Source organism: Gracilinanus agilis, chromosome 2 (assembly GCF_016433145.1).
Source record: "Gracilinanus agilis isolate LMUSP501 chromosome 2, AgileGrace, whole genome shotgun sequence".
In the NCBI taxonomy this organism is placed as follows: Eukaryota; Metazoa; Chordata; class Mammalia; order Didelphimorphia; family Didelphidae; genus Gracilinanus; species Gracilinanus agilis.
Window position 1 is genome coordinate 716,192,060 of NC_058131.1, and position 14,611 is coordinate 716,206,670.

At 39.7% G+C, this 14,611-nt stretch overlaps 1 protein-coding gene across 1 annotated transcript in view; it reads right to left on the reverse strand.

Annotated features, from left to right (window-relative positions):
* Positions 1-6,924: 6,924 nt before the first annotated feature.
* PRKG1 (protein kinase cGMP-dependent 1) overlaps positions 6,925-14,611 on the reverse strand; it is a 1,248,761-nt gene continuing 1,241,074 nt past the window's right edge. Inside the window, exons 23-27 of the mRNA XM_044660333.1 lie at positions 13,652-13,815; positions 11,169-11,291; positions 10,650-10,712; positions 9,559-9,625; positions 6,925-7,582 (exon numbers count right to left, since the gene is read on the reverse strand). Of these exons, the coding sequence (XP_044516268.1) occupies positions 7,484-7,582; positions 9,559-9,625; positions 10,650-10,712; positions 11,169-11,291; positions 13,652-13,815 (516 nt within the window). The 3' untranslated portion in view covers positions 6,925-7,483. The remainder of the gene's footprint in view (positions 7,583-9,558; positions 9,626-10,649; positions 10,713-11,168; positions 11,292-13,651; positions 13,816-14,611) is intronic.

Below are 14,611 nucleotides of genomic sequence, written 5' to 3' on the forward strand. Positions count from 1 at the left end.
ATCTCAAATTGTTGGTCATTGGGAGCCCTTTTTCATTTGCTTCTTGATAGTTTGGGTTTCTTCCTTTGAGAAATTATAGCAACTCTTCAGTGCTTTAAAATATACAAATCATTTTACATATATTATTTCATTTGACTCTGATATCTTGGAGTATAGACGCTTTTGTGATTCTACTTTTATAGATGAGGAAAGTGAGGAAGAAATATTAAGTGACTTACCTGGAATCACATAACTAATAAGTGCTGGATGTTTTTGACCAATTATTTATTGCAGAATGACTCTTATTTTCACAAATGTGAATCAGTACCCTAAATACATGGAATAGGAGACATTTATCAGAGAAACTTGCTAAAATTCACTCATCTAATGAGTTACCTGTTTCCCTTTGACCATTCAATGAAGTCATAGACCTTAGAGAAAACAGGAAAAGTTTTTTTTAAGTTTCCGAATGCAGGAGCAAAGTCTATTCCAATTAGCTGAGAAATTTTAGTGGGGTCCTCTAAGCTTTGTATTAAAGCAAAGAATTAGCTGAAATCAAGGCATTCCACAAAGTCATTCCAGAGGTTGGAGGAAGTCTGGTTTTTCCAGTGAACTTACTAAAGAGGAACTGTGTGGTGAGGAAAAGCCTCAGCTTTGCCCAGCCCCCTCCTTAAGCCTCCCTGTTATATTTCTGAAATTCGTTGTATCTTTGCATTTAGAGATCAATAAAAAACGTCATTGCAATTATGAATATAACTCATAATTCAGCACAATGGAATTCAATACAATATATCATTTTCTATTACTTAAAATCATCTGGCTTCTCTGAATCTGACTTGAAGCTTTGAAGATTTAAATTTAAACAATTTAAATTTAAACAAGACATTTAAATTCAAACAAGTGACTTCATTGTTCTCAGGCTCAATTTCCACATCTGTAAAATGGGGATAATATTACCACTTCCAGTGGTAAGAAATTATCACATTTGATTTTCTCAGCTGAACAATTTACTTCTTTGCTTCATTTGCCATCGCAATGGAAATCAACTCTTATTAATTCTTCTTAACATTATTCATATATGTTCTGAATGTTATGTATATTGTCTGTTCTTCTACTGATTGAGCTTTTTTCTTTTTTTTAACCTATACCAAATACTATTAATGAGTATTGATTTGTAGTACAGTTTGATATATGGTACTGATAGAGCCTCTTCTTCCCTCCATTATTACCCTTGATATTCTTGACCTTTTTGTTCTTCTGTATGAATATTATTATTATTTATTATTATTATTATTGTTATTAGTTCTAAAAATATTCCTTTGGATTTGACCTGTAAAGGATTAAATAAGAAAATTAATTTAGGTATCCTTGTGGTTTTTATTATATTGGCTTGACCTACCCATGAACGAGTTTTTCTTCAATTATTTAAGTGTTTATTTTGGCAAAGAGTTATTTTTTTATAGTTGGATTCATTTACTTCTTGGTTATATCTTATTAGATATAATCTGAACCATCTTGTAACTTCTGTAGTTATTCTGGATGGAGTTTTATTTTCAGGTTCTCCCTACTGTGTTTTGTCAGTGATATTCAGGAATGTTAACAATTTGTGTGGATTTATTTTGTATCCTACAATTTTGCTAACATTATTATTTAAATTAAAATTTCAATTGAAGTGGTAATATTATCCCCGTTTTACAGATGTGGAAATTGAACCTGGGAATAGTGAAGTCCCTTGCCCCGGGGCCATACAGCTAGCAAGATTGGACCTTTTAACTTTTCCCAGAGGGCTTAACTGAGAGCTGTGGTAGAAACTGCCTACTGGTCAGTTTGTTTGATGTCACTAGAACTTCCTGACAATTAGACCTGCCCTAAAATGGAACGGTCTACCTTGATCAATGATGGCTCTCCTTCACTGGAGACTGTCAAGATGGATACCCTTCGAGCATCTGACAGAACTCTGCCATGGCTTCTGCAAGGACACGTCACCAAGAGATGCTGCCTATCAGCTTACCGGCCTTGTGGCTCTCCCAAGCAAGACCCAAACTCTCTCATCATCTCCTTGCCATACCCCTACTCACCTTGGTTGTGCTTCATCTGCTTATCATCAGGGCTTGCAGTCCGGGGCCAGGAACACGATCCTTACTAATGCCCTACTGAGTTGAATTTGGGAGGCGTAGGCTGGATCGGAGGGCCGCTGGGCTCTGTAATTTGGAAGTTTCCCTATTCAGTGTCCTCATTTCAGGGACCAGTTCTCTAAAGCAGGGAATCTTACTTAGAAGAAGATGCCAACTCCATTCAAAAGTAATTGGTTTTTTTTTATTTCAACTCTATAAAGTATACAACAGGCACTCGGCAATTACAGCTGCAGGGAAAATACAGAGCAAATCAAAAGCGGGTAACTGGAGGAAAAAAAGTTGTCCATCTACATCGAAAGAGTGCAAATGGTCAGCGACCATTCTGATGATGGGTGTCACATTTGGACGGACAAAAAAAGCCTCTTTCATGTAGAACAGATCGAGAAGAGGACAATCAAAGAATCATCGCTGGAAGAATACAAAAGAACTGACCAGTGTAAAAACAGCATAAACTGGGATAAGTCTGAGGCAATGCTTAAATAAAGTTCCCTTGACTCAAAAAGCCTAAAATATTGGAGACATTATTATTATTATTATTATCAAAGTCTCAGAGCTATGTTGGTTTATGCAGGGGACAGTTAGAGAAGAGGACTAAGAACACACTTTCGACGCCTCTGACCAGCTTTCTAGGTGTGTTGGGGAGCTTGTCTCAGAGACGATTTTCATATACAAGAACTCAGAAAAAGCAACAATCCTGTTTTGGTGACTGGGATGTACCTGGGGACTCTGGTTCACGTGAATTTTGTCTTGGGAGGTGACTGAGTTTGCCGTGAATCTCAGACGGTGAACAATGTTTTCATCGGGGAGGGGGCCGAGGACCATTGGGAATGGAGTCTAGAAAAAATGATATGTTGGAACTTTTACTGCACTAATGTTTTGTTTTGTTTTCATTGAATCTGCACAGCTGAGCAAAACAGGAATACCTGTATACAGACTGAGAGTATGTCATAGATTAATTTGACCTGCACGTACATTTAGACATTTCACAGAAATGACGCTGTATCTCATGAACAGATACACAGCTCTGGTACATTTAACAGAAATAAGAGAACCACTTCATCATTTCTGTAGTTCAATATTATATAATAAAGGCTTAGAAATCGTTAGCAGAAAGAACTGTAAAACGCAGCAAGCTAAGAAAGGACAACATTTTGAGGTGTATTTGTTTTGTCATGCAGCATAACACCAACTTTGTTTTTTTTTTTTTGTTTTGTTTTTTGTTTATTTAATAGGATGCCATGAATTTAAGGCACTTGCAACAATACCAAATAGCCAGGTCATGTTCTAAACTATGGGACGGATGAGTAACAGGATGATGGACAGAAGTTTTCAAGAATACTGACAATTATGACCATTCGAGTCTACTCAGACCTAAAATCGTTACACGTTACAAAGAAGTTGGAAACCAAAGGAGAATGCCATGGAACACGGGCAAAAAGAAAGTTATATATGTACCACAAAATATCAGCACGAAAATATCTATTTACATAAATATTTCTTTGTGGTCCTATCGTGAAAGAAAAATTGGTTATGAAGAATGCAGTATTGAAATAAGCCACAGATCACCTCTACCTTGGGAATTCAGTCCTAACATCCTGGTTTTCAATATGGTAGCTGACTTGGAATTTTTTAGTGGGGTGTTGGTTTGCTCACTTGGAAGTGAGTCTCAAATTGGAGGGGGAGGGAAATGAATGTTCAACTTAAGAGAGATTGTTCCATTTGTGCATGTGCAAATCATATGCTTTCCTCCATCATTTGTAAGGAGAGAATAACACTTGGAAATATATTTGCACTGGCAATAAAGGATCCCAACAGATTGGTATTAGAAGCTACATAGGTCAGATGTTATGTCCTAGAGTCCAAGGACAAAGGGGACATCAAGACTTCAAGGTCATTCTTAGACTTTTCCCCAGGAAAATGTTCTTTTATGTATTCCATTCACCCCCCAAAATGACATCCATTTCCTTGGCTGTTCATCAGTATCACTATCAATAAACTCCCATAGAAAGCCCTTTCTCCCCAAACTTTTGATATATTCACAAGAAATTGAGCAAAGGAAACAAGGACATTTCTTCTAGATACCACAACCACTACTACTAAATATTAGGTAGAAAAGAGAAAGGAAGAGTTGAGAAATTGGGTGGAAAGTATTTTGTGAAAATCATGATTTTAGCCTTCAAATCTTAGGGTCTACAGACAGTACCTGAATCCTTCATTTAGTGGTGAAAGTTATTTATATTGAATAGATATTTGGATTTTGTTTTTTGCTTGTAAGTACCCTCAAATCTTTTTTCAGGGATTGTTTCAAATAGTGCTAAGCCATGCTACACGTGAAAGATACAAGGATCAGGAAGAATCTGTGTAATCAGTTTTATGGTGCACAGCGCTATTTTATAACTTTGAAAATCAATAATTGGCCAAGTGAACAATCATTGCAGAGACTCATGACAGGTTAGTAAGCATCACTACGCTGTTGAAATGTCAGGTGAATTTTTGTTGTTATTTGAGGCTTTTTTCTCTTTTAGACAACTTTAGTGTGCTATTAAATCTTAGGCAGATTAAACTTTTTTTGAAAAATCATAAATGCTCCCATTTTATTTTCTCTAGTAATTGTTTCTCTGTGCTGCTGAAATGTCAGATGAATTTTGTTGTTGTTTGGGGGTATTTTTTTTGTCCTCTTAGACAACTTTAGTGTGCTATTAAATCTTAGGCAGATTAAACTGTTTTTGAAAAATCATTAATACTCCCATTTTATTTTATCTAGCAATTATTGTTTCTGTTTACTATAATAATTCAATGTAAAAGGGTCAGTTAAAAAAATCTAAGCCAAATCAGAAGGAATGATAGGAATGGAGAAGTTTCAGACCAGGCTAGAAAGGATAGGCACCCAGGCTGATTTGTTTAATCTAGACCTCTGAATCAGTAGGAACAAACTGGTTCTCCTTTAGAAATGATTTTGTTAAATTGGGAGCTTAGAGCTATCTGGCAATGCTGATGTCCCTTAAAAATGATTCGTTGTTTATTTGTTTTTAACAATCCTTAAAAAAAAATTAACAAACTTGAAAAAGAATCCTAGTTCCTCCCTACCTCCCTCCTACCCTTCCCCAACCCATGCAGCTAATGTCCTTCAGAACATCATTCTCATTTGTAAATTTGGAAGGAAATAGCACATTTGAACAGACTCCATATTAAAAAAAGAAATAACAAAATTTTTGGTTCAATATCTATGTGGAGACACAATGATAGTTGAATTTGCCTCTACTGCTACTATATTTCAGTTGGTGTATATCTGAGCTCATACACAAATAAAAATAAAACTCATTGCATTTCTGAAGATGTCTTCAGCATAAGAAATTTAAATGCAATGTGCCATCTACTGTAAGTTAGAATCATTTGGCTTCTCTGCTCTGACATGAAAATCTAAAGTGGAGAAATTTACAGAAATCATCACATTTCATTTCACCTCATTCATTTAACACTGCCACCACAGTGATAACTCCCATCAATATTCCTTCACACTATTTCAAATCCATATAACTCAGTAAATATTGATTGATTGAATATGTAGAACCCTCTGTGGAGTGATTGCCCTTCATGCCAAAATATTTCAAAGGCTCATGGTCAAATGGACTGGGTAAACTTGGGGATTAGACCTTAGCAGGTCTTTTTGACCAGGGACCTTCGAGATACCACTAGGCATGCAAAAGCAAATTCAATTATATTAGGTTATAGTGTATATGTGTGTGTGTGTGTATTCCCAATTTTTTTTTTTTGACTCAGTCTTTCTGAGCTAAATCTGAAGTGTTATCACTTTTTGCCATTTGGTTAAAAAAGTTAGAATTTATTTCATCTCTGCCCTATGATTTCTTCTTTCTTTTCATCCCAATGCTAATGGACTGATGTCATTACGGATAGTACTTTTGGAAAAAAAAAATAAAAAACAAAGAAAACATCGAGCAGGTCAGATTCTTGTCTTCCTCCCTGAATTCACTCAATTTTATTCTTTTATTCCTCCAGCCAGTGTTGGCTCCCGTCTTAGTATCATAGAGGAACACAAGAATTTGATTTGATTCCCGCCTACCCTCTCCCCCTTTCCATAATCAGGAGTGAAGGGGATGGGAAAGTGAACTCTACCAAGAGTTTGGTTCAATCCCCTCAGTAGAAATGGATGAATCTGGCTACCTGTGAAATGAAGGTGAAATGGTTGAGATGGGTGTTGGCTGGTTTACGCATTGACATTTACAGATGAAAGATATACATAGCACCTCTAGAGTGGTTTTCAGGGGGTGTTTTGATGAGTCTTATTTTTTTCCCCTCAAGGACAAGGGGGAATCTTTAAAAAAAAAAATCAGAATATTTTGAAACCTCAGTCTGAGGGCCTATTAAAGAATGAAGAAAACCAATCAGCTGCCGCCCTTCTAGCTCCAGGACCGTTCTGCTAAAATGTGAAATGGTTTTGTGAATTTCTTTTTTTTTTTTTTAAATCCAACCAAGCCTGTGGACCAAAAGGAAAAAAAAAAACAAAAAGAATAACAAAGAAATAGCAGAAACATCATGCACTTCATTGTCACTTGTGTATAAGAACGTGTCCACATCTGCTGGGATGGTTCTTGGAAACCATTCGCAGAATTGTGCTTTTATCACTATTATTTTTTCTTAACTATTAAATGAGATATTTGTAAAGCACTCAGCACATGGTAGGCGCTTAATAAATTTTTGTTCCCTCCACCCCCCCCTTCCCATTTAAAATAGATGGTAAAGAAAAAAAAAAAGAAAAAGAAGCAAAAAAGAAGGGAATATTCAGGCTTGACATGATTACTGCTTGGGAGGAAATGAAAGAAAAAAGAGTTGACTAATCAATTTGTGGTCCTTTCCCCCCTGATAGACACTCACCTACACAAAAGACCCCTGTGTCCTTCTGTGTAAGAGTGTGACATCCTGGCCACCCATACCCTAGAGGACTGCAGGACCCAAAAAAGGACAATCTGATCCTACTGAGACTCCTAGCTGCAAGGTTCAGATCTAAGCTGGGTTGAAGGGTTTCTGATACTGTTTTTTTCTTTTGGATTAGAACTAGAGCAAAATGAGATCGTGGATGGGGCAGACATTGTTTCTTTACTGGTGAAAAGGCTTTGCTTCAGGACCACCATGGCAACTGCAAGTTTCGGTTCAAACATAAAACATGTAGAGAGAGCATATTGTCATCTAAGCGATAAGTCCTAATGCCACTGGAGTGCCGTAGCAGCATCATCGATCAAGGCATCATGGTGACCCCGAGCACGGATCTTCTCCCATTCCTTCAGGTTTGCTGGCAGCCGTGTCTCAGAAAAGCTGTCTTCAGCAAGGCAGAAGCAGGTAAGAAAAATGCATTAAAAGTCTATGTCCCATCCCGAGTTGTCATCTGGTGGTGGCTCATCGTTGTCCTCAGGGAAGCTGTCAAAGTTGCTCGTATCTGTGGGGGATGCGACCTGCACGAGGGGGAGAAGCACAGCAGGTTTCGAGAACATACGAAGGCAAAGATGACGTTGAGCTTAAAGAGACCCTAGAGACGATCTAGCCCAACGGTGCCCTTTTACAGGTGAAAAAAACGGAGGCTCAGAACGTTGGTGACTTCCCTAAGATCTCCTGGATACTAGGTATCACGGGTGGGATCTGAACCCAGGACCAAAATTCTTACTGATGTATTCCTATTCCCGGTGAATTTGTTCTCAGAAGATATTTCCATTAGTTAGAACATTCTTTGCTCCCACCGTTTTTTCTCCTGTCATAACTAATTACAGTATTGATGGAGTGAAATAAATAAAACTTCAGGTGAGGATAAGATGGCCATTTCCTGGTATGGAGTCAGGAAGCTGCTGACGTGGTTCTCATCAAGGATTTTTTTTTTTTTAAACCCCTACCTTCGGTCTTAGAATCAATAAGGGCTAAGCAATGGGGGTTATTAAGTGACTTGCCCAGGGTCACACAGCTAGGAAGTATCTGAGGTCAAATTCGAACCCAAGACTTTCTGTCTTCAGACCTGGCTCTCTATCCATGGAGTCACCTTGCTGCCCTTTATCTAAGATCTTTATGTGTGAAATTGATATCTATATTCATCATGATTTCCTTAAGGAAACTAGGTTTCCCTTAAGCCTAAACATTAGCAAAGCTGATTGATAGGGTTTATTTAATGGAGTAGATGACTGCTTAATAATACAGGTCTATTACTAAATTAATAAAAGTAACCAAAATAGTTTATTTCATTAAATTGACATTTATTTATTTTTCTGATTTATACTGAAACAGATTAGCTGTCAATGAGTGTAAGAATATTATAGAAATACCCAAAGGAGAGGCACTTTTCATCATAGGGAACACCCAGAAGGAGAATTCCCTCCACCAAGGCCGCTCACAATGGGTCTATGGCTTGGTAGGAAAATCCTAAAGAGCTTTGTGAGGCACAGAGTGATTTGCTTAGGGTCATATAGGCAGTGTCCTAGGTAAGTGATGATTAATAATGACAAACATATTTACTTTTTTCCTATTTAAAATGTCTTCCAACCTCCCTGCCACTTCCTTGACCAAAACTCTCTTCTTCAATCATTATTTCTCATACGTGTTGCCTTCATCTATTAAAAGAGAAGTTCTTTTAGGACAGGGACTGTCTTTCTGCATTTCTATTCCCAGAGTATAAAGCTGGGGCAGAGTAATCACTTATTTTTTTCAAAATTTATTCATTTATTTATTTCTGCCTAAAATCATTATTTACCTCTGATTTTGGCCTTAAGTAGTTAATCAGCTCTAAGGAAAGGCTTCATGGAGTAATTTTTGGAGTCACTTTTATCATTTTAAAAAATGAACATTTGGTAATCTCTTCCTACTTTTACGGTTTTTTTTTTTTAAATGGTTACCTTCTGCGTCTTAGAATCAATATTGTGTATTGGTTCCAAAGCAGAAGAGCTGTAAGGGCTGGCTAAAGGAGGTTTAGTGACTTGCCCAGGGTCACACAGCTAGGAAGTATGTGAGGCCACATTTGAACTCTGGACCTCCGGTCTCTAGGCCTGGCTCTCGATCCACTGGGCCCGCCAGCCAGCTTCCCCCGCTTTTTTAAAGCTTGGCTTTTGCTATATAAGGTTTTTGTTTGTTTTTAATGTGGGCCTCAGCTGTGGCCACTTGAAGGGAGGGGGAAGCCGTCTGGATGAATGACTAGATCTCTCCGAGCCCAGGCTCTGTCCCCACTTTACCTGTGTAAACACGCCCTCTTCAGGGCAAGGTAGGGGCTCCCTTTTCGACAGACACCCCCTTCTGCCCCTGCCTCGGTGGGCCAAGTTCTTTCTGGGTTGCTCCCCCTGGCGTCGCGCTTCCAAGCCCAGCGGGAGGAGCTCCGTGAGTCCTCCTTTGAAGTTCCTCCCCCAATACCCAGCCAGAGGCAGCGCAGACCGAAGAGGCAAACGAGGCTACTCACGCTTGGTATTATAGGCGGTGTCAAAGTTCCTTTTCTTAAGCCTTCCCAGTTAAAGCCTTCGAACCATCTGCAGGGAGACAGAACGGACAGTTCAGGACGCTGCGTCTCCCCGCTAGCGCTTCCGTCACGTGGGAGCTTCCGTCACGTGGGAGCGTGGACGGAAAGCTGGGAGGCTCAGCCCAGATGGGACTGGGCGGGAGTGCCATGGAGAGCCTCGAGACTTGCCGAGGGCAGGAACTTCTTCCCATTTCGTTCTTTCTGCTTTGGCTCCCTAGCACCCAGAGCAATGGACTGCACAGTGTGTACTACACCTTCTTCCCCTCTGGAGGGTGGGGTGTTGGGCTTTTCACTGGGAAGGGAACGTTCTGGTATGGGAAGGCCCTCCTCTGAGAAAGACTGGCAACCTGGCTGCAGTCTAAGTCTAAGGTGGCGCTCCCGCCGGGAGAGTTTAACAGAGGAAAGGCAGGCCTCCGAGACGCCTCTGATTTCACTCAGCAAATACTGAACACGTTCTTAAAAATGGAATTGAATTACTGAGAGGTATTTCTTTGTAAGAAAATGTTTTTTTTTCCCCAAATTATTTCAGAAATACAGGTTTTAAAAACGAAATTAGGATATTATTTTAAGGAAACAGTGACTAACAATTCACCCAGGGGAGGCTTCGTTAGAAAAGGATGTTTATTGTTTTTTAAAAGGAATTATGTATGAATACATACGTGCACACACATAAACATGCATGTATGAAAACATACAGAAGGAGATGTGTATATTTTTAAAAGGAAATATATGTATATACACATACAGGTACACAATTTAACAAGCTCGTAACTGCATGTGTCTAGTCGTTATTTTCAGAGAAGAGGAGGCTCTTTCTCCTTCTGCCCCACAGGGCGGCCCAGGGGCTGATGGGGAGGAAAAGGGGAGAAGAGGGAGGCTTTTTCTCGCTGATTATCTTGAATCACTTTGCACAGAATTGCCCGGCCACATATCATTAGGTCCTGGTCCAGGAGCCCCATCTGCATAAAGAGCTACTCCGACCTGACCAGGGAGAACATGCATCAAGGCCACCAGGCCCTGGAAAGGGAACTTACTTGTGCTTCTGAATGTCTTTGACTCCATTTTTCAGATTTCCTAATCGTTCTGATGGATTGTCCCTATAAGGAGAACAAGAGAAAGAATTCACTTTATTAATTTCAAGTAAATTCTGGATGCTTTTTGTTTGTATCCAACAAAAAGCTCCCAGATCCCACTCACTCTGCCACCCCCCCTTCTTCTTACAAAGCACATTCCTCCAAAACGATTGATTTTTAACATTATTGGATGCTTTTTTAAATAAAGGGAAATCCAGTTATCTAAAAGATTTCATGTAAAAAAGGAAACATGTAATAAAATATTTTCTTACAAAGAAGGCACCTAGCCCCCAGCATCTGAAATAAGGAGAAAGTTATTTAGGATTCTAGTTCTAGGAAAGTAGCTCAAAAGTTACATAGAATCAAAACATTTGGCAGACAGGAGGACTATAAGTGGCTTTCTGTGAAGAAAGACACATTCTCTTGGGGGAAGGATTGGAGTACACGGGACCAAAAGGACAGGAAAGTTGAACTGCTCACCTGCATAGTTTTTTAATTAAATTAGCAGCATTTTTGGCAATCTTCTTTGGAAATTCTATCATGTCAATTCCTCTCAATATGATATTATAGGTCTTCATAGGATCCGGGCCTGAGAAAGGGGGACTTGAAAGAAAAAAAAATAATACGACATTTTCTTAGCTTTTTATTCTCTAAAGTATTCATTCATTTCTAACCATGTTCTAAAAGCCATCTAAGGAAAAAAAAATTCCTCAAGACTTGTGCCATTCTTGGCACGTGGTAGGGGCTCAGTAAATGCTCACTTTATTCAGATAAATTATTGATAGTTGAAGTGCTCTTACGAAGAAATCAATGGGATGGAATAGAATTCTGTACTTGGGATTTACTTTTCTGTGTCGAGGATCTTTTCTTTCATGTAGAATGGATAGTCCTTGATGGCAGGAATTATTTTCAGTTTTGTCTATCTGGAGGACTTGGATAAATATCAGGTGTCTCATGTGTGTATGTGTGTTTGTTGGAGTGAAAGGAATACAGAGTATCAGAATTCTGGCCTCAGGGAGGGAATCCTTCCTCTGCATCCCCCCTTTCTCTGCCTTTTTTTCTGGCCCCTCAAAGGTTGGTTTCAATACATCATTCTATGTGATAGGGAGAGAAAGTTGGCCTTGGCATAGGCCTTCCAGCTTTGTCCTGACTGGGTGACTCTGGGTAGTTTAATCTTGGAGGCCCAGGAAACCCTTTAAGACTCTAAATTGCAGAGACCTTGCTGATCTGCCTTGGGTGACAGTGTTTCCTTCCTGGGGGAGCCCCATAACAGTGAGATCATGGTTTGAGCAAAAACAAATGAAACAGCCCAGGTCTCTGCTTTCTGTGGGAAACGTGTTCAAACCTAGTACTACCAGGGGAAAGGAGGCAGGATCTAACCCTTGAAGGAACAAGGACAAGCCTCATAGAGGAGACCCTTGATTAGAGAGAAGCTCCAGCTTCTGAAAGGTGGAGGTGAGGAGGGAGTGCACTCCAGGTGTGGAGCACAGCCTGTGCAAAGGGGTGGAGATAGGAGATGGAATGTTCTTTGGGGTGGAAGGGTCAGGTCAGCAAAGGCTGCTATGGCTGAACCAGAGAGGGTGTAATGCAGAGCAAAGTGTGATCAGTTTGACAAGGTAGCCTGAAGTCAGGTTGTGAAGGACTTTAAATGCTGAAAAATATTTATATTTTGCCCCAGAGCAGATGGTGATGGTTAGATCTGTGTCTCGGGCATATCAGTTTGACTGCTGTGTAGATGATGGATTGTCAATATGAGAGACTAGAGTCAAGGAGAGCAATTCAAAGACTGCTATTGCAGAAAATCTGGGAAGAGGCCAAAAGGCTGAGGGCTAAGAGATGAAGTAGATGCAAGGACAAACCAAGAGGTACCCTGCAACTGAGGCTAAGGATTTTAATTTCAGTCCCAGCATGATTTTTTTTTCTTTTTTCTTTTTTTTTAAACCCTTACCTTCTGTCTTAGAACCAATATTGGTTTTAAGGCAGCAGAGTGGTAAGGAATAGGTATTGAGAATAAATGGACTTGCCCAGGGTCACATAGCTTAGAAGCATCTGAGGCCAGATTTGAGCCTGAGACCTCCTATCCTGACGTCTGACTCCTCTATTCACTGAATCACCTGCCTGCTCCCAGTATGATTTCTTTTCATAATGAAACATCTCCACCAGGACAGAATTCTCAAGAAAGTGTTAAAGAATCACAGAATCAAAGAATATCAGAGTTGGAAGGGACCTTGGGGGCAATCTTGTCTAACCAGGGAAAATACACGGAAAATAGACGCCAGGGAAGTCGGATTCTGGGAGCAGACTTTACGGAGGAAGTTTTCTGGATTGAAAGTTTTGGATATTTTAAGAAGTCAAGTGGAGGCAAGATGTGCCCTGCCAAATGCCCTTTGGGCCCCTGGCTATGCACTACTGCATCAAAATGTGATCCTTTGGGAAGATGGAGAGTGCACAGAGGAGGGGAAAAAGGCATTCGGGGTCAGTGGAAGAGCCTAGAGTTCATGGTATTTGGGGTCAGTGGAAGGACCTAGGGAGGTTTGACCTGGAGAAGATGAGACTGGGGGGTAAATGATAGTCAGATTCAAGTATGTGAGCTATTACTGGGACAAGAGATAGACTTGCTCTAACAGAGCACTGGGTCAGAGTTAGAAAGGGGCAAACTATAGGTTGGAGATTACAAACATTTTCCTAATTATTAGAGTTGTCCCAGAGTGGAATGGGCTGCCTTGGGAGGGGGCGAGTTCCTCCTCCTTAGAGATTTGTCAACGGAGGATTGGGGTACGGTCATAGTGGGGATTCTTTCCTGTGTGAGTTGTATGAGATGGCGTAGGTACCACTCAACTCAAAAATTCTGTGATTCTATGGGAATGTGCCCCTCTGGAAGTGCCCTCGTCCAAGGGACAAGGGCAGAACCATCTCATGTCTGGCTGGCCCATTTCTACCCACACTTCTTTCAAGGCTCCTACCTGCCCGTCAGGAGTTCATACATTAGGATTCCCAGCGACCAGTAGTCTGCTGAAATGTCATGACCTTTGTTCAGGATGATCTCGGGGGCTACATATTCTGGGGTCCCACAAAATGTCCATGTTTTCTTTCCAAATCCTATTTTTTTCGCAAAGCCAAAGTCAACCTAAAAGCAAAATAAATAAATAAATTAATTAATTAATTAAGCACACAGAAAACAAACTGTTCCTCAAAGAGGAAGAGATTTTAGATGAACATTACTATAAGGTGTGATTTCATTGACTTCAGTCAGAGGACTTCTTGGGAATGCTGAACTAAAAAATATGGAGAGTGAGAAAAAGAAAAAGAAATACTGGCTTCCATAATTGTATCTTCTCCAAATGATTCCTTTGTGTTACAGTCAACAACTAAACAACAACAACAAGCTTCTCCAGGGAAGGAAGAATGATTAGTATCCAAAGATTGTCTAGTTGGGGGATATTCCCTTCCCAGATTTCTCAGCCTTAGTTAGTCCTTCCTTGTGACAAATACAGAATTAAATTTGTTTTATACAAGAATGCCTGCTCTTATCTGAATAATAAAGGGATTCTAAACTAAGTACATTCCTCTTTTATAACTTAGTCCAAATTTAACCAGATGTGCTGATACATTGTCTCCGGGGCTGTCTGGACACCAGAACAAATTTTCTACTAACTTTAATTGAAGTCACATCATTAATTAAACATGAGTGGATGTACTCATTCAATAATGTAATATGATGATAGTTGTCTTTAAGCACTTTAAGGTTGTCAGGTGGTTATCTCTCTTCACATCTACATTTCCCTAGTTCCTTGGCCTGTTTGCTTTCTTTGTTTCTTCCTTCCTTTCCTTTCCTTTCCTTTCCTTTCCTTTCCTTTCCTTTCCTTTCCTTTCCTTTCCTTTCCTTTCCTTTCCTTTCCTTTCCTTTCCTTTCCTTTCCTTTC